This window comes from Taudactylus pleione, unplaced genomic scaffold (assembly GCF_031769625.1).
Source record: "Taudactylus pleione unplaced genomic scaffold, aTauple2 ptg000021l, whole genome shotgun sequence".
NCBI lineage: Eukaryota > Metazoa > Chordata > Amphibia > Anura > Myobatrachidae > Taudactylus > Taudactylus pleione.
Window position 1 is genome coordinate 10,819,576 of NW_028284423.1, and position 25,531 is coordinate 10,845,106.

Here is a 25,531-nt window from a genome sequence, read left to right on the forward strand (position 1 = left end):
TGCATGCGAAACGCTACGTTACAGTGTCCCTGCCCTACATTGTAATGAAGCGGTACGCATGCACATACACCCGCAGTTGCACACAGAATATAGCCATGCTACATATCATTTTAATGAACAGAAGCTGCTTGTGCCTCCTATTCGCATCACTGTGCAAATAAGACACATTTGAAGGTAAAACTTAGCATGAAAAGACGCTCTGCGCTACCGAGTCAGACTGCTCTCACGCGTTATGTGTAACCCAGATGTATGTGGATACATCTGTATATGATGATGTACTATAAGTCTGCAGTTTTATATAAGTCACTGTTCAGAGCATCATCGTGTTTTCTTTTCCACATGTTGTTTAACAGAGCTAATCTCTTTTCTATTGCCATTCAGGAGCTTCAGAGCTTGACAGCAACAGAGGGACAAGTTGTGGTGCTGGAGTGCAGAGTAAAGGGGTCTCCCCCAGTAATTGTCAAATGGCTTAGACAAGGCACGGAAATTCAGGATTCACCCGACTTCAGAATTCTACAGAAAAGTAAGGACAATGCGTTTTGTGTACAAACAAACTCCTTTCACAAATCTGAAAAAAAGTATTAAGCCTAAAGATGTAATCGGAATATAGATACACGTTTAGGCATAATACAGAAATCTCTTCATAAGGGACATTGCAGTGTGCAAAATCATACGTCTTATGCAGCTGTACATTAAACCAGAGGTTCACAAAAATGGTCCTCAAGGCACCCTAACAGTACAGGTTTTAAGGATAACCATGCTTTTCCACAGGTGGCTTAGGCCCTCATTTAACAACGAAGGTAAATACCAGCAGAATTTTTCGTTTAGTATCACTGTGATACTAACGAAAAATTCACTGGTATTTACCAATACTTACCCCTCCGGCGAGGTCCCGCGAAGTCTTCGTCCTCGGCGAGATCCTCCGCTGGGCTGCTGGCAACCTAACGCTGCCAGCGAAGTGGCTCGAAGTAATGCGCTTGTGCGACGGTCCGTCTGCGCATGTTCATGACACATGGACCCGGCAGTGCCTGGAAGGCTTAACTGAATCCGGAAAGGCACCACCGGGTCTCCATTGCCGGTAATGGGGAGCGCATCGTCTCACCATCTAAAAAATGGCAAGAGCGATGCTGTACAAACAGCGCTAATCTTAGATTACCGCTATTTGTTAAATCCAGAAAGGGTGGCATAACCCCTTTAGCAAGCGCTAAAGGGGGTATGCTTCGTTGTTAAATAGGGGCCTTAATTAGTACCTCACTCAATTTGATTTAGCCACCCGTGTTCAACCATAACTGTTTGGGTCAGGGCTGTCATCAGAAATAGTGGGGCCCAGGACTGACAAAATGGGCAGCCCCCCCTCCCCCTTTAGTTTGAACAGCAGCAATTATGTGTGGGTATTAGTATTTTCAGTGGGGTATTAATAATTATATATGCCCTTGATATTTGAGATAATCTTTCTATCACTGAAATGACACCAGGTTGTGCAGTCTTTTGGCTTCATTTTTGACACCTCTAGCCCCCTTCTGTCTCTCCTGCCCAACCCTGCTGTCCGACTGTAGTCTCCAGTCCAGCCCCTCAGCAAGTCTCAGCCCCAGCCCCAGACAGCCGCCCCCAGCCCTAGACAATAAGCACCAGTCCCTGACAGCTATCCCCAGATATCCAGCCCCAGACAGTGAGCCCCAGCCCCAGACACCCGGCCCCAGCCCTAGACAATCAACTCCAGCCCCAGACAGCCAGCCCCAGATAGCCAGTCCCAGCCAGCCAGACCCAGACAGCCTGCCCCTTAACTGCTACTAATTGTTGCTCCTCAGTCCTCACAAACCGCGTCTCCTCTCTCTATCAGCAGCGCGGCTGGGTCTCACTTTCCAAAAGAAAAAAAAATTGGCAGCGGCTCCGGGCAGATGGGCCCCCCCTCTCTGTCCAGGCCAGGGTCTCTAGTCCCGGCAGTCCTCCCCTGAGGGCGGCCCTGGTTAGGGTGCCTTGAGGACTGTAAGTGCGAAAGTCTGCGGCAGCCAGATTTACTACTTTATACTAATGAGAGTATCCATCTGTCTATGTAAGTATTAGTTGTGCTTCATGTATATGCATCGCACTGTTCTCCCAGCCGCAGAAGCCATCATTAGTATCAACACTTGCAGCATCCCAATGCTGGGTGCAAAAAACCCATCCCATCTCCATCTGCACGCCTCAAACTACCTCGGAAGACTGACCTCAGACCTTAATCCTATTGAGAATTTGTGGTCAATTCTCAAGAGGCGGGTGGACAAACAAAAACCCACAAATTCTGACAAACTCCAAGCATTGATTAGACAAGAATGGGCGGCCATCAGTCAGTATGTGGCCCAGAAATTGATTGACAGAGAAGGGTCAACACTGCAAATATTGACTATTTGCATAAACTTAATGTTGGTGACATCATGACCATAATTGTCAGATGTGGTTGTTTGGATTTACTGGAGGCAGTATGCACAGGATTGAATTTAGATTGTGCACTGTTACCAATTTGGCGATCACATCAGCATTGATGTGGCATTGTAAGGTGAACAGGTTTTCTACCTGGAACAGTGTTATCATCATAGAACAAAATTAACATGACAAGACTGGATTATAGCTATGCTAACTGAACATTACTGGTTATTTGAGGATCATGAAATTAGTATTTCTGGCAGACAAGTTTGTAGACCAACTTGCATGTGTGGGCAGAATAATACTCTTCTATACTAGCTACACTAATACTGTTATAAATAAAATATTAGGTTGTACATTCGTACAATAGAGTCTATGGAGACTGTCAGGAATGGCGAGGGGGCACAGAAGTACCTTAGAATGTCAGATCTATTGCACAGACCTAGAGGAATATAGTCTTGATCTGGTACTTTACATGTATTGGTGTAACTTTTCTGTTACTCTTTTACTTACCTCTGGTACTCTTGTTCCAAAGGGGTTCCAGTCAATAGATCTACACTAAATAGGTTGACAAAGTCTAGATAGACACCAAATGGTAGACAGTCATTAGGTATACAAGGACAAAATGTCGACAGGTACAACAGGTCAACATGGATGAAGATAGCCAGGTACAAAAAGTTGACATGGTCAAAAGATCAACAGAGAAATGGGCGACACCTGTTTTATTTTTTATTTTTTTTAGGTAAGGGTTTGGCACTTACCAGAGGGTTAGGGTTAGGGTGAAGATTAGGGTTAGAAAACAAACAAAAAACAGGTTGACCATTTTTTTGCATCAACCGTTTTTGTGTCGACTTTTTGACCATGTTGACCTGTTATACCTGTCTATTTTCATCCATGTTGATCTTTTGTTTGTCAACCTTTTATCCATGTGGACCTTTTGTCCTTTTCTACGTATTGACTTTCTTCCATTTGGGATCTATCTAGACATTGTCTATCTTTTTAATGTAATCTTTCATACCAAACCCGTGACAAAGCAGTGTATATAATGTTTTTGCTGCATTGCTTTTATCTTTTTCTCCATTGATTGTTTTTATATACGGTATAAGACAAATGTAGCCCTAAGGTCCACAATTCTACTGCCTACAGTGCAGTTTTATTTTATAATCTAGTAACAGGGTGGTCTTGTCCTTCAGAACTTTGGAGTTAAAGTAAACACAGCCAGCTTGGGTCATAACTCTAAAGTAAGATTAAACTTGGTTTGAAAATACAGCTACAATCATACTACTGTTTAATTGCAAAATATAGCTGTTTGATTGTGTGCCAGAAAAATGCTAAGCTTTTGTTTTCCCCAAATACTTCATATATCACTTTCATTCCCACATTATTATCCGGTACATGTATACTGAAAGAGCAAGTGGTTAAAGTCATCAAGTGCATATTGTTCTGCTTGCTAATCTCTTTGCTCCTGGAGAGGTTGAGAGGTTATACATTGTATTGCTGGTCTCGGAGAAGCAGACAGGAAAGTAGCTAACTGATGTTTGTTTTTACAAGCATGTTATAAGTGTATGTAGTATATGTGTGTGCACGCTTGTGAGATATGCAAGGATTTTGAAGGAATAAAATACAAACCAGGATAGGTATGTCTTCAGTTATTATAGAGCTGGTATCCGCTCTAAAGATCTACAATAAAAGGTAGACAATGTCTTGATAGACACCAGATGTTAGACAGGCAAAAGGTCGACACGTAAGAAGGTCAACAGGTACGACATGGGCAAAAGGTCGGCATACAAATGGTAGACATGAAAATGGTCGACATATGATTTTTTTAGGGTTAGGCACTTACCGGACGGTTACGGCTAGGCACTTACCCAGTGGTTAGGGTTAGGCACTTACCCCAACGGTTAGGGTTAGGCGCCAGGAGGGAGGGTTAGGGTTAGGCACTAGAAGGGACGGTTAGGGTCAGGCACCTACCCCGACATTTAGGGTTAGGCACCAGGAGGGAGGCTTAGGTTTAGGCACCAAGGGGAGGGTTAGGGTTAGGGTGAAGATTAGGGTTAGAAAAAAAAACGTGTTGACCATTTTCATGTCAACCATATGCATGTCGACCTTTTGACCCTGTCAACCGTTTGTACCTGTCGACCTTCTTACATGTCAACCTTTAGTGTGTCGACCCTATGTCCCTGTCTACCCTTTGCCCCTGTCAACCTATTGCCTGTCTAACATCTGGTGTCTATCTAGACATTGGCTACCTTTTTACTGTAGATCTTTCAATCCATAACCATAGAGCTATGTATCTCAGCATCCAAATCCAGCATACTGGTAATTCTACTCAGTAAAGGGGATTCACAGTAGCGAATCCAAGGCTCCTTTCTGGTGCACGCTTTTTATATCAGTTGAAATAAAACTTAACTTTTAATGAAAAATGATGTAAAAATTCAAAAACACTTAAACAAAAACATATATAGTGCAAACATATAAACACATTTTCTTAGCTTGTATTTAGCTATTTATAAGGCAAAACTATTTAATATAAATAGCTGATTACTGTAGAAGCTAAGAAATGTTTTATATGTTAGTACTATATACATCTATGTTTAAGTGTTTTTGAAACTTTAAATCTTCATTAAAAATTAAGTCTTATTTTGTGTTGGACACAATCGCTGACGTCTTTGCATATTTTGCCGTAGTTGCATCTGCGACTTTATGCTAATACCACTACAAAGCCCTTTGCTTGTGCACATCTGTGTGTCCGAATGTGCCAGTAGTGAGACACCCACTCACAGCATCTATAGACACTGCATTACCTTTGGGTACGTCTTTAGATGCACCATTGGTCGCACCAGCCCTTTGGTAGGTGCAGTTTCTCTGTCCGAATATGGCCTCCTATGCGAGCGGCTGTGCTTCTCTGTGTGCAACCGCTTGCAGCGCCATGTCTGCCATAAAACTAAACATTTCTGTGCGTCTTTTTAGCCCCTTATATTTCTGCTACTGTGTTATGCGCCTCTGTATGAACAAAATCAGAACACGTAGATGAAAAACATTGCTCCACTGCGTCCGACATTGCAGCTGCATCCAACTCAGAATCATCCCCAGAAAGTGCCCTGGTCAGAATCGAGCCCATAGTCCAAGCACTGTGAGCCCATAATTTGGCAACTGTAGAACAAAATAGAGCCGTATTCTGGTGACCATCGCAAAGAGTAAAGCCCACATTCTGGTGTGTATAGTACAGTACAGAGATCATGTTTGTGAACAGTTTCATTTAATTGCAGGTTTGATTATATGTTTGTGAGTTCCTCTCTGTGCTGCCAAAGAAACTCTGCACCCTTTCACCTCTGGTTTCCTGAACTCACTAAGTCCCAACTCTCCCCTAGGGGCTCATGCAGAGTTGCACACACGTCCTTTTTGCAGACGGATTGTGCAACTTTTAATATTATGCATTTTCTACAGGCGAGCGCACACATCTATAGGCAATTCTGAGTTTTACCCATCTCAGGTGCAACTCCATTTGCAGCTGAATGGGAATAACTAGGCAGCAATGGGGGTAGGCACATAGACTGAGTTTGTTGATGGCATGTCACAGTTCTGGGTTGTGCCTACACAGAGATCCATCTGATTGTCTCGCACCGGGCATAGGGCTGGTACATGTGCACCCTGACATTGGTGACAGCTATTTGCACAAGAATATGTAAATTGGGTGTGTGGTCACTTAGATGTGGTCAGCTCAGCATACAATCATATACACACATTTAGTTCTATGCAGTTGCATGAATCTGTGAGTCGGCCTCTCTGTGTAGACTGGCAGACTGAGCAGCCTCCTGAAAGGAAAGTGTGTGTCCAGTATCCAGATCCTTATAAACTTGGCACAGCACTCAAGAACCAGTCTGTCCAGTTGTAAACTAAGCAGCCCTATCGGACGTCATTAGAACCGATTACTCTCACTGAGGGTGCTTACATACATTCTGTGCCCTGTTACTTGTAAATCAGAACTGAATTACAAGAGGCAATTACGCACACCAATGATTAGTAAGGGAACCAAATAATGTTCAGTTTATATCCTTTGTAAAATATATATGTATTTGAGCAAATTATTATTATTATTATTATTATTATTATTATTATTATTTAGCTGCCTTTTTCTCTTTCTTTCCAACAGAACCACGATGTGCTTCTGAACCTGGTAAGGAATTTACAACATAAACAATTGTAATATTTCAATATTACAATTTTATATCTAGGATGTTTGCAAGAAAGAAGTAACATTTAGTATCGGCTCCCTTCTATTAATTTACATGCCTGCAATGCTGAATATACAGCTATATAGGTTCCATAAATCCAGTACCAGCAAGTCATTGTACTGTATATGAAATAACCATGCAATGTACAAATATTCCAACTGGGACACATAATACAAACAAAACAAAACACAGAAACACTCTTGGGACACTTGAGGCATTTGCCTCCATAGAGATCATAGCCTGATAGAGAATATGATAAATCGTATCAAGAAGATCCTTAAAATGCATAATACAGTCAGGTGCATAAATATTGGGACATTGACAGAATTTTCATATTTTGGCCTCTGTTCACCACCACAATGGCTTTGACATGAAACAAACAAGATGTGCTTTAACTGCAAACTTTCAGATTTAATTTGAGGGTAACTACATCCAAATCAGGTGAACGGTGTAGGAATTACAACGGTTTCTATATGTGCCTCCCACTTTTTAAGGGGCCAAAAGTAATGGGACTATCAACTCAAAGGCTATTTCATGGACAGGTGTGGGCTATTCCCTCGTTATTTCATTATCAATTAAGCAGGTAAAAGGTCTGGAGTTGATTCTAGGTGTGACATTTGCATTTGGAATCAGTTGCTGTCGACTCTCAATATGAGATCCAAATAGCTGTCACTATCAGTGAAGCAAGCCATCATTAGGCTGAAAAATCAAAACAAACCCATCAGAGAGATAGCAAAAACATTAGGTGTGGCCAAATCAATTGTTTGGAACATTCTTAAAAAGAAAGAACGCACCGGAGAGCTCAGCAACACCAAAAGACCCGGAAGACCACGGAAAACAACTGTGGTGGATGACAGAAGAATTATTTCTCTGGTGAAGAAAAACCCCTTCACAACAGTTAGCCAAATTAAGAACACTCTCCAGGAGGTAGGTGTATATGTGTCAAAGTCACCACAAGATGTAAACCATTGGTGAGCCTCAAAAACAGGAAGACCAGATTAGAGTTTGCCAAACAACATCTAAAAAAGCCATTACAGTTCTGGAACAACATCCTATGAACAGATGAGACAAAGATCAACTTGTACCAGAGTGATGGGAAGAGAAGAGTATGGAGAAGGAAAGGAACTGCTCATGATCCAAAACATACCACCTCATCAGTGAAGAATGGTGGTGGTAGTGTCATGGCGTGGGCATGTATGGCTGCCAATGGAACTGGTTCCCTTGTATTTATTGATGATGTGACTGCTGACAAAAGCTGCAGAATGAATTCTGAAGTGTTTCGGGCAATATTATATGCTTATATTCAGTCAAATGCTTCAGAACTCATTGGACGGCGCTTCACAGTGCAGATGGACAATCACCCGAAGCATACTGCAAAAGCAACCAAAGAGTTTTTTAAGGCTAAAAAGTGGAATGTTATGCAATGGCCAAGTCAATCCCCTGACCTGAATCCGATTGAGCATGCATTTCACTTGATGAAGACAAAACTGAAAAGAAAATGCCCTAAGAACAAGCAGGAACTGAAGACATTTGCAGTAGAGGCCTGGCAGAGCATCACCAGGGATGAAACCCAGCGTCTGGTGATGTCTATGCGTTCCAGACTTCAGGCTGTAATTGCCTGCAAAGGATTTGCAACAAAGTATTAAAAAGTGAAAGTTTGATTTAGGATTGTTTAGTTTGTCCCATTACTTTTGGCCCCTTAAAAAGTGGGAGGCACATATAGAAACCGTTGTAATTCCTACACCGTTCACCTGATTTGGATGTAATTACCCTCAAATGAAATCTGAAAGTCTGCAGTTAAAGCACATCTTGTTTGTTTCATTTCAAAGCCATTGTGGTGGTGAATAGAGGCCAAAATATGAAAATTCTGTCAATGTCCCAATATTTATGGACCTGACTGTAGTTTAAAAATGTATTCCCTGGTTATCAATACCAAAGCAGATGTACTAAAAACTGATCAAAGATGGTATAATTGATGTAAACTGTGTACATTTGGAGGCAAACCTTTTTCTCAATTCTATTTCAGTATTCTGTTTCTTTTTTGTCTGTCGGTCTATCTATATACATGTATCTACCTATGATTTCCCTGCATGCTAGCGAGCTTGCCTCCTAACTGTAAGTGCATGTGAAATTTTACTTTTATTACAGTAAACCATAACTTGATTTATTGGATACTCTTCTTTATCTTTTTGTAGTATGTTCATTATTTTGAAAGTCCATATTTAACATTAAGGGGTGCATTTATTATCTTGTGCTATAGTAGATCATTATCACTGCTTAACACAGAAATCACATACCACAATGGGCGTAGCTATAGTGGGTGCGGTTGCTATGGGGCCCAGAGACTTAGGGGACATAGGTCATATATTTGTCTGCTAAGTTCCCAAAACTACTAGCTAATCAATTGAGTCTGGCCCATTGCCCTGCCTGAAAAGGGGGATTTGACAGTGCTCTTATAGGTGGCGGTCTCTGTCTCTCCCTCTCAGTAAAGCTTAACACTGATATGATCCATCTCCCGTGCTCCTCTTTCACAGGCACAGCTGAGCAAATCACTGAGCCTTATATATTGTTGGAGAGTAGGCTTCTCCTTTCTACAGCCTTTGTGAAGTGACCGGGGGAAGGGGAGGGTATGAGCTGAGAGATTAGGAGGTTTATTTATGAAGCTTCGGGTTGTAAAACCTGTCGTTTCTGATTGTGTTTATGCCCGATATTTTAAATTGCAATGCTTTTACTAGCAAGACACGTCTAGTAAAAGCATTGCCCTTTTAAGTATTGAGCAAAAACACGATCAGAAGCGGCAGGTTTTACAACCCAATGCTCTTAAATAAACCCCTAGGTGTCTCTCAGAAGGGTACAGCATCCTGAAATGAAGACAATCTCCACTCTAAGTGGAATTTCTTGCATTATGAAGTAACCTAATCAGGTTGGAGTTGGTCCCCTCTTCCCATGTTTTACTGGAACTGCAATCTTCTCAGCCCTGAAGGCCCTGCAGATATGGGACTGCCATGTAAGATTCAAAAGCTGCCAATAGGAATGGATAATTGGAAGTATCAACAGCGGCAAATAAAGAAAGATAAAATGTCTGTTTGAAAAATGACAGTTGGGAGCTGATTGGCTTGAGCATCATCTATCATACACAATGAGTGATAAAACTCTTTGATAAATGAGGCCTACAATCTGTTACCAAACTTCTGTGTATAATATGGTTTCTTAATGGGCTGACATTACATTTGCAGTGAGTGGGGTGTGCAATGAATGTTATAATGGTAAGGGGGAGAGATGTAGTCAATGTTATAATGTACTGGGGTCACTGTAACGTGTCATAATTTGAACTGGTGGGCTCTGTAATGTTGCACAGTATGAACTGGGAGCACTATAGTGTGACATAATATGAACCAGTGTCACTAAAAGTTGCTTAATATGAACTGGGACACTGTGGCATAATATGTACTAGAGCACTACTATGGGGCATAAAATGAACTAGGGGACTACTATGGTAAATCATATTAATCAGGACACTACTATGGGACATATAATTAATTAGGGCACTATGAGGCATAAACTGAGCAACCTATATATATATTTTTATTGAAAAAAAATCAAATATAAGAACAAAACAAGTAAAATAACAGCATTGTCATTGTATAACAAAGAAAGCAAGGTCAATTGAAAATGGGATTTTGGTACCTACCGGTAAATCCTTTTCTCTGATTCCACAGGGGACACTGGAGGTGCTTACGCTGGGGTATAGAGGCGTGGATAACTGGAGCCGGCACTTTAAATAATTTAGAAGTGTGAAGCTCCTCCCCCTCTATGCCCCATCAGCCCTCAGTTTAGAAAATGAAGACCGAGAGGAGATGGAGAACAAGCGGAGTAAAAAGGGAGAGAACACACAATAATCAAAACATACAACATATGGAACAAACCTAACAGGCAGGCTAAGAGCGCAGAGGTGGGCATCCAGTGTCCCCTGTGGAATCAGAGAAAAGGATTTACCAGTAGGTACCAAAATCCCATTTTCTCTTTCATCCACTAGGGGACACTGGAGGTGCTTACGCTGGGGACGTCCCAAAGTTTTCCCCACGGGCGGGAGCGCTCTGCGGGGCCTGCATAACAAGATGGCCAAAACAGGATGCCGAAACCGCGAACGTATCAAATTTGTAAAACTTGACAAACTTGTGCACAGAAGACCAAGTGGCCGCACGGCACAACTGTGACGTGGAGGCTCCCCTACCGGCCGCCCAGAACGTGTGGAATGAGCCGAAATGAACGAAGGAGGCCGGCGTTCGGCACCAACATAAGCCTTATGAATAGTCAGTTGGATCCAACGTGCCAAAGTCTGCTTAGACGCTGGCCAACCCCTCCAAACCGCATCATAGAGAACAAAAAGTGACTCAGACTTACGGAGGGAAGCAGTCCTGTCAACATAGATGCGGAGAGCTCTAACCACATCCAAGGTAGAAGAACCACCAGAGTCCTCCACCAAAGACGGTACCACAATAGGCTGATTAATATGAAAAGCCGACACTACCTTGGGAAGGAAGGCGGCTACCGTCCGGAGTTCCGCCCTATCAGCATGAAACACAAGGTAAGGTGGCTTATAGGACAAAGCACCCAATTCCGAAACTCTACGAGCCGAAGCTAGAGCCAAGAGAAGGACCGTCTTCCAAGACAAGTACTTAATATCAACCTCTTCCAAAGGTTCAAACATGGACGACTGAAGAAACAAAAGCACTAAGTTCAAGTCCCAGGGAGCAATCGGAGGTACAAAAGGAGGCTGCACCCGCAAGACCCCCTGAAGAAACGTCTGCACCTCAGGAATGAGGGCCAATTTCCGTTGAAAGAAAATGGAAAGGGCAGAAACCTGCACCTTTAAAGTTCCAAGACGAAGGCCAGAATCCAGACCCGTCTGAAGAAAAAGCAGAAACCGGGACAACCGAAAAGTCCTAGATGGAAGATCCCGACTGGAACACCACGAGATATAAGAACGCCAGATGCGGTGATAATGCGCAGCAGAAACTGGTTTCCTGGCGCGTAGCATGGTGGGAATGACAGAGTCTGGGATTCCTCTGCGTCTTAGGATATCGGTTTCAAGAGCCACCCCGTTAAACGCAGTTGCGCTAGGTTGGGGTGTACTAAAGGACCTTGCTGTAGCAGATCCGGGCGCAGAGGAAGGGGCCACGGATCGTCTGACAATAGGGACCGAAGGTCCACAAACCAACTTCTCCGAGGCCAGTTCGGAGCCACGAGAATGACAGAGGCTGACTCGTGTTTTATCCTTTTTAGCAGTCGAGGAAGGTGGTAAACCAAGTCGTAGTTCCATGGAACTGTGAGAGCGTCTACTGCCACTGCCTGCGGATCTCGAGTTCTTGACACGTATACCGGGAGCTGACGATTCAATCTTGACACCATGAGGTCCACCTTAGGATATCCCCATCGACATATCAGCGCGTTGAACACGTCTGGATGAAGCTTCCATTCCCCGGGGTGGATATCCTGTCGGCTTAGGTAATCTGCTTCCCAGTTGCCCACACCCGGGATGAATACCGCCGACAGGATTACTGACTGGCTCTCGGCCCACCTGAGAATCTGAGTTACTTCTCGCATGGCCATGCGACTCCGAGTCCCTCCTTGGCGGTTGATGTACGCGACGGTCGTCGCGTTGTCGGACTGAACTCTTACCGGACGAGTTCTTAGAAACTCTGTCGCTTCTATCAGAGCATTGTAGATCGCTCTGAGTTCCAACACATTTATGGGCCACTTTTGTTCTAGAGGGGACCATCGACCCTGTAAATGATAACCGAGTACTACAGCTCCCCATCCTCGAAGGCTGGCATCCGTTGTTACGATGATCCAGTCCCACACTCCGAATCTCCGGCCCGCAAGAAGATTGTTGGATTGTGTCCACCAGAGAAGGGCCACTCTGGTAGCTGGGCTCAGCCGGATCTGGCGATGTAGGAGCAGATGAGACCCTGACCCCTGTGTTAGTAGGTCCAGCTGAAACACCCTGGAGTGGAACTGCCCGAACTGTATTGCCTCGAAGGCCGCTACCATCTTCCCAAGGAGACGCAGACAAAGAAGGAGGGACACCCTCTTTGGTCTGAGGACCAGCTGAACTAACAACCGGATATCCCGGGCCTTGTCTACTGGAAGGAAGATCCTCTGTGATGCCATATCTAAGATCATGCCCAGAAACAGGAGCTTCTGGGACGGATTGAGATTGGATTTCTTGAAGTTTATTATCCAACCGTGTTGGATTAGAGTCTGATATGTCAGTAAGGCATGAGTTGTAAGAAGAGATACCGACTGCGCCTTGAGTAACAGGTCGTCCAAATAAGGGATTATGTTCACTCCTGATGACCAAAGGAGAGCAATCATGACTGACATGAGTTTGGTGAAGATGCGGGGAGCCGAGGATAACCCAAACGGCAATGCCCGAAACTGATAATGATCCTTCAATATGGCGAAACGCAGAAAGGCTTGGTGTGGTTCCCAAATGGGAACGTGGAGATAAGCATCCTTGATATCCATGGATAATAGGAACTCTCCTGGTTCCAAGCTCGCAATAACGGACTACAGAGACTCCATTTTGAACCGATACATCTTAATATACAGGTTCAATGACTTGAGGTTCAAGATGGGCCTGACCGATCCATCCGGTTTGGGTACTACAAACAGGTTTGAGTAAAACCCCATACCTCGTTGATGTTCTGGAACCGGGACTAGCACAGATGATACTACTAGAGACTGGATAGCCTCCTGTAGAACCCTGGCCTTGTCTGCAGGTATTGGCAGACTTGTAGTGAAGAACCGAGGTGGAGGGGGGACCTCGAACTCTATTCGGTACCCCAGGAAAATTAGTCTGCGGATCCACGGCTCTGGAGATGTCTGGTTCCAAACTTGTTGAAATCTTTGCAGGCGACCTCCCACTGTAGGTGGTCCCAGGTGGGACGGAAGACTGTCATGCCACCTGTTTTTCAGCTGGCTTAGGCTCCTGTCTACGTGCAACTGAGTGTGGGCGACCTCTACCTCTGCCGCCTCTTGCTTGGGAGGGAGCACCTCTGGCTCTACCACGAAAGGAATGTGGCGCACGAAAGGAATGAAAGGAAGGTCCAGTGTAAGATCGTCTGGGAGCCGGTGCAGTTGACGGGAGGAAGGAAGACTTACCCCCGTGGCCTGGGATATCCATTTGTCTAATTCCGGGCCAAACAGCATGTCGCCATTGAATGGTAAACCCTCCACCGCACGCTTGGATTCTGCGTCCGGATGCCAGGCGCGCAACCAGAGGGCTCTACGGCCCGAAATAGCAGAAGCAGATATGCGAGCACTAATCTGACTGATATCTTTTGACGCTTCTCCCAAGTAAACTGCAGACTCACGGATATGTTCAGCTAGTAAGCGTAACTCTGCTCTAGAAGTACCCGAGTCCAAACCTGTAATCAACTGGTCAGCCCAGCAAACCACTGCTTTGTTAACCCAAGCAGTAACAAGGGTGGGCCTAAGTTGAGGACCCGCTGCGGTATAAATAGATCTTAGCGTTGTCTCCAATTTATGATACGAAGGATCTTTTAGTACTGTAGCTCCCGGTACTGGGAGTGCTGTTTTTTTAGGGAGACGGATGCATCTACTGGAGGGGGTGTTTCCCACTTCTCCATCATGGATGATGGAAAAGGGTAGCTAGAAGGAAACCGGCGCGGAATTTGGAACCGTTTATCCGGTTGCTTCCAGGCCACTGAGAGCTGTTGTTGAAGATGCAGTGAGAACAGAAAAACCGCCGAACTCTTTGGTTGTTCATGAAATAATTCACACTCCTGGGATGCAGGAATAACATCCTCAGGTAAGTTAAGGATTTTTTTGACCGCCAAAATTAGAGATTCCACCCCGGGAGAGGTGGACTCTAATTCTAGAGGGGTATCGTCCTGTAATGCTTCCTCCAATTCTCCTTCCTCAGTATCCTCCGTAGCGAGGAATTCCTCGTCAGACTCTTCTGACTGGAGAACAGTCGATAAAGGACGCTTTTGTGTCGGTCCTTGTAGGGAAGTGGAGGGTGCAGACACAGCTGTACCCATAACTTGTACCAGGGTGTCAAGAGACTTGGTTAGCCCAGCAACCCAGGGAGGCTGAGACTTCCGTGCCTCAGCTAACTCAGACGTTAAATCCGTCATTACTCCTACCATGTCAGCGGCCCATGTAGGTGCAGGTGAGGTAGTATTAGCCACAGGTGGATCAATTGCTATACAAGCATCACATAACGTGGACCCAGCAGCATGCGGCTTGGATAGTTTGTTGTTACACCTAGAACAAACAAACATCTTTTGAGATGCCTTTGTTCTGTTTAACATGGATACACACAGTCACCACACACAGAGGGACAGAGTATATATAGAAGTAAAGAAAAGCAGAAGGCTGACTTGGGACACAGAGGAGGAGATACACCCCACTCCCTCCCACAGATCAGATTCCCTGCACCCCCAGTGTATTAAGCACCAGAGCCTTCTGTGCTTAATTTGTATCTGCACACTGTAGCCAGGTTGGGGAGCAAGAGAATCCATCCTCTGCAGATCTGCTGCACACTTCCTGTATAAGGGAGAGATGCAGGCATGTATTAGTTAAAAAAACGTCAGCCACGCTGTTTAACACAGCCAATTGCCGCGCATAGAAGAGAGAGAGCCCACGCTGATTAGGCTCCGCCCCTTCTTCATGCCCTAAGGGCTCCATAATGGCTGCTTGGCCATTGCCTCCCCCTCCGCGCTACATCACGTGTATCAGCGGGGAGAGGGGAGAAGCAGGGAGCCGCGTGTAGTGCTGTGTACACGCAGCTTCCCTAACACAGCAATTCCCCTTCTGCAAGGCAGCGCAGACAGCGGGACATTGCCAGCGCTGTCTAACAGCGCTATGCACACCTGACACAGCGCAGCATGCTGTGTCAGAGCCGGGCAGCGGGGTCAGGAGCCGGGGGATGCGCAGCTTGTTACTCACTGCGTGTCCCCAGAGGTCTCTCTCAGCAGGTCAGCAGTCTTTCTCTTCTTGTTGTGAAGACTTGCTGTGGCGGTAAGGAGCTGTCAGGAGCTCTTGTAATGAGCCCTGTGCACTCCTTCCTGGTGTTTGCTAAAACACCAGGGCGCCAGGTACCCGGACCCCACCTTTTAGATAGGTGGCGAAGGGTACCTATAGGAGTGTAAAAGATGCTTATAAATAAAAATAAATAAAAAAATAAATAAATAAAAAAATTAAATGTATTTGCTGGAGCACAACATGTAGTGACCAGCTCCTAGAGGCACATTTTCTAAACTGAGGGCTGATGGGGCATAGAGGGGAAGGAGCTTCACACTTCTAAATTATTTAAAGTGCCGGCTCCAGTTATCCACGCCTCTATACCCCAGCGTAAGCACCTCCAGTGTCCCCTAGTGGATGAAAGAGAAAATATGAATTATCTATGATAAGACTTTGTAAGCCACTTATGCTGGGTACACACTGCAAAGATATATCTGCAGATCGAGTGATCTGTAAATATATCTGCAGATGATGGTTGCTCATACACACTGAACGGCCATCATCTGCTTCCCGACCGGCCGGGGTGGGGCGGGGCGGGGGCAGGTCGGTCCCCTTCCCTGCGGCCTCTGCTGCATGTGTACGGGCGGTCGGCAGATATATCTGCCATTGGCTCTGCAGCACAGACATATCGCTGGTACACACTGGCCGATGGGCAACAGATATATTGGCCGATCAATTGATCGCCAAAATATATCTGTCAGTGTGTACCCAGCTTTAGAGTGATTACCACTAAAGAGCGAGAGAAATAAGAAGAGACATCACAGATAAGCATTGACATATAACCCTGAGTGAAGACAGGATGAGAAAGGGTTCAAAAACAAACCATTTAGCACCCATGCATAACACGAAATCAAACTGGAGGGACTAAGAGTTCTATATTGGCCGATCAATTGATCGGCCAATATATCTGCTGGCCATCGGCCAGTGTGTATAGGCTATATGTCTGTGAACCGCGTCGTCCACAGACATATCGCATTGGCTGTGCTGCACAGCCGATGGGCAGATATGTCTGCAGGGGATGCAGTCAGGAAGCTGCAGGTTGAAATGCCGACCGCCTGCTTTCCAGCTGTCAAAACCCGGCTTGGGTCTAATGATAGTCGTCGAAATCCCGACGGCTATCATTATCCCAACGCCCGGCATAACGAACGAAGGTAAGCCGGGCGCGGACAGCTGCGCAGGAGGGGGGGTAAAGGTTATTGGCTCCTGGGGGGGACTTAGGGTTAGGCAACCCCCTGGGGGGGTTAGGGCTAGGGGAAGGGGATGGTTAGGGTTAGGCACCCTTGGTGGGAGGATAGGGTTAGGCACCCCCCCTGGGAGACTTAGGTTTAGGCTGTGGGGATGGGGGGGGTTAGGTTTCGGCACTTAGGGGGGTTATGGTTATACACTAGGGGGGGAGGTTAGGGTTAGGCACCCCTAAAGGAGGGTTAGGGTTAGAGGGGAGAATAGGGTTAGTTATACTTACCTTCTTAGCTGTCGGGATCATCACTGCTGCCGGTCTTCCGGCGTCAAGATTTGAACCGCTTGACATAGGCCCGGCGGTATTTCATACCAATCCCGTCTGCAGACATATCTGTCCATCAGCAAGTGTGTACGGGCAGTCTGTAGACCGCCCGTACACACACAGCGGGAGCAGCAGCGGGGAGGGGGCGGCCCCACCTCCCTGCCTGCGGGACCCGCGGCTGCTTGATAGATGATGGCCGTTCAGTGTGACGACCATCATCTAAAGATATATCTGCAGATCACTCCATCTGCACATATATCTTTCAGGTGTGTACCCACCTTTAGTCTCCACACATATTTGTGCAAGGTTCAGCCAATCAGATTCCTCTGTTTGGCATGGGAGGTGCAATGTCTAAGGATTGCAAGAGTTTAGTGCCTTTATTCCCTCCTCCCTTTCCCATAGTTGAAGAATTATCATCTAAGTCAACTACATTTTGAACATGAAATTCTTGGGCCTACTCCTTTGCCTTTAGATCATTATCACTAATCGGCAGTGTATGACTGTGACAGAATTTCAGAAGGAGTGTAGCATTATTATTTATAGCTGCCACACCATTTAGCTGATAATTCTATCTGTAGGTTTATTTAAATTCCAGATAGTGGTGTAACTGATATCATTCATTATATGCTATTAGTATAAAGTAAAGATGAGTTGGACTGTATATAATTCTTAATTTCCAATACCCTTTCTTTCCCCATTTCTGTAGTCTCCCTGCTCATATTAATCCCCTTCATTCGCCTTCTATATCTGAGAAGTGGCCAGTGCCAAAAGATCACTCAGTCTCTCCTGCATTCTTTGTTTTTTGGTTATTAAAGCACAAACAATATAAATATATATGGGTGTAAAGGAAATTAAAGCTATATTGCAGGTAAAAGCAGTAATAAACATTAGATAAAAGTGGTGGCACAGTAAGTGGTTGTACTAGTATACTGTAGACAGGGGCGGATTGGGAACTTAAAGTGGCCCTGGAAAATACCCCGAAAGTGGCCCTATATGCGCGTTCCCAAAAAGGGGGCATGGTTTTGTGGCAAGGGGCTTGGCTATGTGCTTCCAAGCAAGCATGCATTGTGAATGAGTATTTTCTTACCTATATGATTGCTCTGCAATGGGGAGCCTCTGAAGAAATTGATCCTTTCTGGACAGGCAGCGTCTTGAGTCGGTATTCACTGCTCATGCAGGAGATCACATGGTCTGGAAGCCGCCTGTTTGTGTAGGAATAAGCCATCATGTCATCATCATGTAGTGGCTATAAAGTCAATATTCAATAAAGGAAGAGAGGGGTACCATGAGATACTGGAGGACTGGAAAGTGAGTATGGAGAAAGACAGGGAGCAGTGCGAGAGAGAGAGAGACAGGGAGCAGTGCGAGAGAGAGAGACAGGGAGCAGTGCGAGAAAGACAGGGAGCAGTGCGAGAGAGAGAGAGACAGGGAGCAGTGAGAGAGAGAGAGAGACAGGGAGCAGTGCGAGAGAGAGAGACAGGGAGCAGTGCGAGAAAGACAGGGAGCAGTGCGAGAGAGAGAGAGAGACAGGAAGCAGTGAGAGAGAGAGAAAGACAGGGAGCAGTGCGAGAGAGAGAGAGACAGGGAGCAGTGCGAGAGAGAGAGACAGGGAGCAGTGCGAGAAAGACAGGGAGCAGTGCGAGAGAGAGAGAGACAGGAAGCAGTGAGAGAGAGAGAGAGACAGGAAGCAGTGCGAGAGAGAGAGAGACAGGGAGCAGTGTGATACAGACAGGGAGCAGTGTGAGAAAGACAGGGAGCAGTGTGAGAAAGACAGGGAGCAGTATGAGCACCCTGTTACCTCACTGCGAGACGGGTGAGACATTCTCACGTACTAGCCAACCTCTGATCGGATCAGCTGAGCACGGCACCTAGATCCAGCACTGCAGCTGATCGATCACAGGGACATAGCGCCCCAGGTAGCAGCCCCCTTTATACAGTGCCCCCAGGTAGCAGCCCCCTTTATACATTGCCCCAGGTAGCAGCCCCCTTTATACAGTGCCCCCAGGTAGCAACCCCCTTTATACAGTGCCCCCAGGTAGCAGCCCCCTTTATACAGTGCTCCCAGGTAGCAGCCCCCTTTATACAGTGCCCCCAGGTAACAGCCCCCTTTATACAGTGCCCCCAGGTAGCAGCCCCCTTATACAGTGCCCCCAGGTAGCAGCCCCCTTATACAGTGCCCCCAGGTAGCAGCCCCCTTATACAGTGCCCCCAGTTAGCAGCCCCCTTTATACAGTGCCCCCAGATAGCAGCCCCCTTTATACAGTGCCCCTAGGTAGCAGCCCCCTTTATACAGTGCCCCCAGGTAGCTGCTGACAGGCAGCAGCACACAATAAGTGGGCGGGACTTTTGGCAATTGGGCCGGTGGGTGGTCGCCCTTATCGCGCCCCCCCCCCCTCAGATTCCGCCGGTGTTGAGGCCGCTGTCACCCACAGCCCCATTGCCCGCCCCTGGCCCCTGCTGCAGCTAGCCAGATTATCTCCTCTCCGCTTTGCCCTCTCCCCAGGCTGTGAAATTAAACTTGACACTTCACAGCCTGGGGAGGAAAGAGTGGAGAGGAGACGATCAGGCTAACAGATTGCCTGCGCAGCCCCCCACTTCTGCCACAGCTTACCTCCCTTGATGTTACTCCGCTGGCCGCGGGTCCACGCCACCTTCCTCTATTGAATCCTCTGCGGCATGTGACGCCGACAGTATGTTGGGTGGTGTTTAAATAGGGTGCCACGCTGGCCTCTCTTCTCGCGAGAGAGAGGCTAAGCCGTAGGCAGGGGCCGCCAGACAAAGCTGACAGGCAGCCGGGTGCCTGTGAAAGCCCAGCGCGGTTGACATAAATAGCATCTCTATAATTTCGAACAGATTTTGAGATAATCCGAAGAAGGAGAGATATTTATTTGCACAGATGACTACAACCAATTTTATAAATGTTTTATAAACTCCCTGTTCTAAAAGCAAGGTCTTAAATCTGATCCACGCTTACATTAATAAAAGTGGCTACCTGATATTTTTAGAAATTGAAAAGATTGACAATAATAAAGACACCATTTTTGTGGGACACAGATCCTTAGTGACTTTTGACTGTTCTCTGAATGCTTTATAACGTCAGAATCATGTGCGTCCCTTTACCTTACAGTACTGTAACATGTGCTTTACCGGATATCAAATATTGCTACAACACAGGCATTACAGTAATGAGGGATCAAGCCTTGTTTTGTTACATAGGTTATATGGATGTAGTGTTTAGAATGACTCTCCTATGCATGATTTGAATCACTGCTTATCAAGAACATATATGTGTCATAAATACAAAAAAAAAACCTATGACAAAGTTCACCAACTCATCTATAAACTCATGTTAATATTGCCTTAGGGACAGATTTACTTGCAGACAATAAGTCACAGATTACTGTGTTGTCCGGAGGTCCGTCCCTACATGCCCTGCACACTCACACAGCCTGGGGATCCCGGTTACAACAGCCTTTTCTCGTCACCCCTGCCTTCTCCGTCTAATGTGTTCTCCACTCGTTCTGTCTAGACAGAAATCACCCCGTATCACTGAATGTTTTTTGAGTTAATAAACAGTCCAGTTGTTTAAGGCTAACATCCCAGTTTGTCAAATTACCTGATGTGTTCTCTTTTGTGCTTCGTTTGACTCATTGCTGATTGAAAAATGAATCAATGGCCAGCTGTTGCTTTCATCCATTACTCAGCTGTCTACAAACAAAGGCCTATCCAATTTCTGCTGTATGTTCTCTTTTAGTGACATGCAAAAGGAAAAGTGGTTTTAATAGATAAAAGGGGGAGAAAAAAACTTTATTATAATGTCTAAACCATATATAAGGCTGTTTCTTTTGTTTGTCTGAGCCCATGTAACAGTCTGATCACTGCAGTAAAAACTTTCACAGTAAAACCAAAAGTGAGAAGTGTTTCTAGGCATTTAAATTAGCGGCAATAATATATGGCTCTAACCATGCATGGCCCAAGGGATGAAACAATTTGCTCGCTGGGTTTGACACAATCTAAGCAGATAATTGCACTCATATGCAGGCTTGTTTTTTCACAGGCTCTTATCTACTGTTTTTTTTTTTTACTTAATGTATAGAGTGCTTATCCACCATTGTAAATATGCAAAGAGGAGTCCAGCAATAAATTATGGATCTGATAACTTTTTACTACAGGCTGTGATTTTTAGATATATTGTTCATGTTGCTTTAACTTCCATGGATATTTTTCTTTGTGTCTGATGCTTCCCTATATTAAGACTGTCCAGTCAGTCCATCAGAGGACCAGTCTAGTGCTCGGCCTGTTTACTTAGACAACTCACATCTGCTTTTGAGATTGAATGAGTGACGGCAGCACAACTCATCAACTGAGAAGACAGACTACTTTTGATTTACACTAGGTCCGGTTTGTGTGGAAGATGACGGCACACGCAGACTGGTAATGGTCATGGGGTATCTGCATTTTCTTACATGGCTGATAAATTTAAATCAAATCTTAACCAGTCATCACATATGATTTGGGAGCAACATGCTGCAATAATGGGCCAAACTGAAGTAAAGTGTGGATTATAACAGTATACATTTTTTATTCTGATCATTCAAACAACTTCTTCATAATAATAATAATAATAATACTCATAATCATTTGGATATAATTTTGTTTTAATTAGATACAACTTTGATCTTACTAATGTCTAGAATTGCCTATACAATATATTGTGTAAGGTTTTGGCTGCCTGAATTAAAGGTGGTCCATGTGATGGTCCCAAAATACTGGCTCTGTCAAGTTTGGTCACCTACATGATGTTACTGTGTGATCAATGAGTTTCTGAAAGGGTGATATTTACCTTCCCTGCACTACATTTTCCTGCCACTCAAACTACCTTGTTACTTACCCCAAACAGCCTTGTTAGATCCCCCAGCACCTTCAGCCCAAGGAGTCAGGATGAACCCCAACTCTTTTGAGCACTGGACAGGTAGCCACATCAAGAGCATCTGTGGTCTGGGTGGAGGTAACTGTCAGTCATGCAGTTGGCAATATAATATCTCTCAAATATGTTGCAACATAATTAGAAGTAAATACAGTGACACAAGATGATTTATGCTCTATAGATGCAGGATGACACAATGCATTCATTGTATAGTTTAACCGAATATCATATGATAACAGTACCTTGCAACCTTACCATTTTCGTATGATATCTGGTTAAACTATACAATTAATACATTGTACCATACGGCATCTATATACCATAAATCATATTATTTCACTGTATTTACTTATGTTGCAACGTATTTGAGAGATATTATGTTGTAACAACTTACACAGCATGGTGATCTTATTTACTGTTTATTGTTGCAATAATGATGGACAATTTTTGTTTTAAATTCAATATTCTTTTATTAATTTTCCCATGTCAAAACAATAAGACAAGTACAATTATCTCAGACAACATATAGAATACATACACATTGCACATCATAGGTGTTAACCGTACACTCTGTACATACCTAAACACAGAAACAGATCAAGGCAAAACAAAAGCACAAAAGAACAACAACAAACAAAAAAAAAGTATATAAATAATAATATTTTTTCTCCTCTCCCCCCCCCCCCACACCTCCCGCCTAAGCCAAACAAACTACAAAATGGACTCAGTAGATGAATCTAACTCTGAGAAATATGTCAAATATTTAAAGTTAATCTTTTTATACCAGATTTTATCAAACTTGGATTCCACTTGTCTGACCAAATATGAATACTTCTTATGGGCCAAGGTGGTATTAACTAACGGTATTCATTGTTTAAACACTGGACCTTCCTGGGCCATCAATGCACAGGCTATACATACAATAGCCAGGCTGCATAGATTCACAATATATTGGTTAGTGTGTCTATCTTGGCCCATTTTCATCACCTATGCCCAGTGAACAAACATTTGCTGAAAAAACAGCGACGATAGACATTTGAATGTTGTCATCAATTATGCAGTTTTTCTCCCAGTTTCAAGGTTTAATTGCGGGTTAGTTGGTAACATGCTTTGTTAAGCTTCAAAAAGAATCACATGATGCTGTTTGCACAATAAACACATTGGTCTATTGCATCCAATGCTGGGTACACACTGACAGATACATTGGCCGATCAATGGATCGGCCAATATATCTGCTGCACGTCGGCCAGTGTGTACCCGCGATATGTCGGTGAACATCGGTGAACATATCGCATGGCTGTGCTGCACAGCCGATGGACAGATGTGTCTGCAGACATATCTGTCCATCGGCAGGTGAGTACGGGCGGCCTGCAGACATATCTGTCCATCGGCAGGTGAGTACGGGCGGTCTGCAGACATATCTGTCCATCGGCAGGTGAGTACGGGCGGTCTGCAGACATATCTGTCCATCGGCAGGTGAGTACGGGCGAACTGCAGACATATCTGTCCATCGGCAGGTGTATGAGGAGGGAGCGGGACATGGGCGACAAGCAGATGATGGGCGTTCAGTGTGTATGAACGACAATCATCTGCAGATATACAGTATCTGTCAGGTGTGAACCCACCTTAATCCTGAGTGCTGGTTTTTCTCTCTCTCTCTCTCTCTCTCTCTCTCTCTCTCTCTCTCTCTCTCTCTCTCTCTCTCTCTCTCTTATAGCAGTGGTCCTCATCCTCAGCCCACGATTTTTCCCAACAGGTCATGTTTTGAGGATTTCTGTCTGTGGAAGCAGATGGGTTAACTCACCTGTGCATGATTCTAGAAAGCCACAATACATAACCTGTAGCTGAGGACTGGACTTGAGAAACACTGGGTCATAGGAATCCAAGAGAGAAGCAAAAGGACCAATCAAAGAAAGTAGCCGCACTGTACTCTACGCATTTAAGTCATTTTGTTTGTCAGATATTTGCAACAAATATTTGTGTCTGCTGTTGATGGGGGGTGAGAGTACTGAGCATTACAAAACTAGGCAATTATTTTTCACAATGATTACTCATCTGCTAGATGGAGTTGTTGAGTCAGCAGTAAGTGATATGCATGTGTTACCTTAACATTACTGTAACACTTTCATTACATGGAACTCACCACAGTTAGTGAAAACAATTATATGGCCTAACTACAGTTGTGCTAAAACAGTTCTCTGTGTAAAGCGAGAAGAAAACACTAATCACAAAAAGCGGAGGTTTTTTTTCTCATTGTCCTTTGTCTACATTCATTTTGAATATTTTAGGTAAATACAGTCCAGAGTTTCTTTCTGAATCAATCATGCCATTAAGTGGGGATGTAGTTATTGCGGCCGCCGGTCTCAATACCGACATCCGTATTCTGACAAGGGACTTAAGATAGGTGTCGAATTACCGATGCCTATCTTAATCAAGACGCCGAAACGACCAAGGACGCCAGCCTGAAACGAGGCAATTACAGGGCGCCCTTAGCGTTAGCCGTGGGGGAATGGGTAGGGTTAGGTTTAGGGAGTGTATCAAGGTTAGGTGTGGGGGGGAGGCTAGGGTTAGGCCACCCTAGGGGGACAGTAGGGTTGTGCACCCCCAGGGGGAGGTTAGGGTTAGGCGACTCCCCTGGGAGGGTTAGGTTTAGGGTATGATAAAGGGGTGTAGAGTTAGGCACCCCCAGGAGGAGATTAGGGTTAGGCACTTGTGGGGGAGGTTAGGGTTAGGCACCACTAAGAGAGGGTTAGGGGGGGAGAGGGGTAGGGATAGGGTAATTACCTGCCCTATCGGGAACTTCCCTTGGGGTTGCCGGTGTACCCATTCCATTAAGTGTACTGTACATTAAGTTTTAAACATATACTGTACTGACAATCCATCAATTTTTTAGAATACAGACATTATAGAGTCTGTTCTCCTTCCCCGAATGTACAAATTTGGCTCATACAGAATACGGGACAGTGGAAAATGTAAGGCAGCATAAATTTGTATGTAGTGTAATAAGAAAGAAATGAGCATATAATGCAAGTCAAATTATTTATAGGACTGTTTTGAATCTCAATTTGTGTGCCAGGAAAGTAAATTTGGAGCCAGACAAAATTTTAATTTGTCAGCAAAATCTAAATAAGGAAGGGGGAGTTATTAATGGAAAATACAGCTGTTTAAAGTTGAAATGTACTATAAAGCTGTTGTGTATTTTATAGGTAAACTAGTGGTGCCTACCCGAGTGACTATCAATTTTATTTAATGATGCCGAGTGATTATTAATTTTATTCAATGACGAGGAGATTGCTTCTATTTTGGCTCACCTGGCACATGGAGAGAAATAGAGGAAGGAGGGGAACATTGACAAGTAGAGCTGATAGCTGCGGAAGGATATTTCTCCCATCTGGGCTCACCTGGTACATG

At 44.7% G+C, this 25,531-nt stretch overlaps 1 protein-coding gene across 2 annotated transcripts in view; it reads left to right on the plus strand.

Moving 5' to 3' along the window:
* The window catches only part of PALLD (palladin, cytoskeletal associated protein), a 405,467-nt gene that overhangs the window by 186,194 nt on the left and 193,742 nt on the right, over window positions 1-25,531 (plus strand). For both annotated transcript variants that reach the window (XM_088448442.1, XM_088448443.1), the window contains exons 7-8: window positions 382-523; window positions 6,557-6,580. In XM_088448442.1, coding sequence (XP_088304568.1) covers window positions 382-523; window positions 6,557-6,580 — 166 coding nt within the window. The remainder of the gene's footprint in view (window positions 1-381; window positions 524-6,556; window positions 6,581-25,531) is intronic.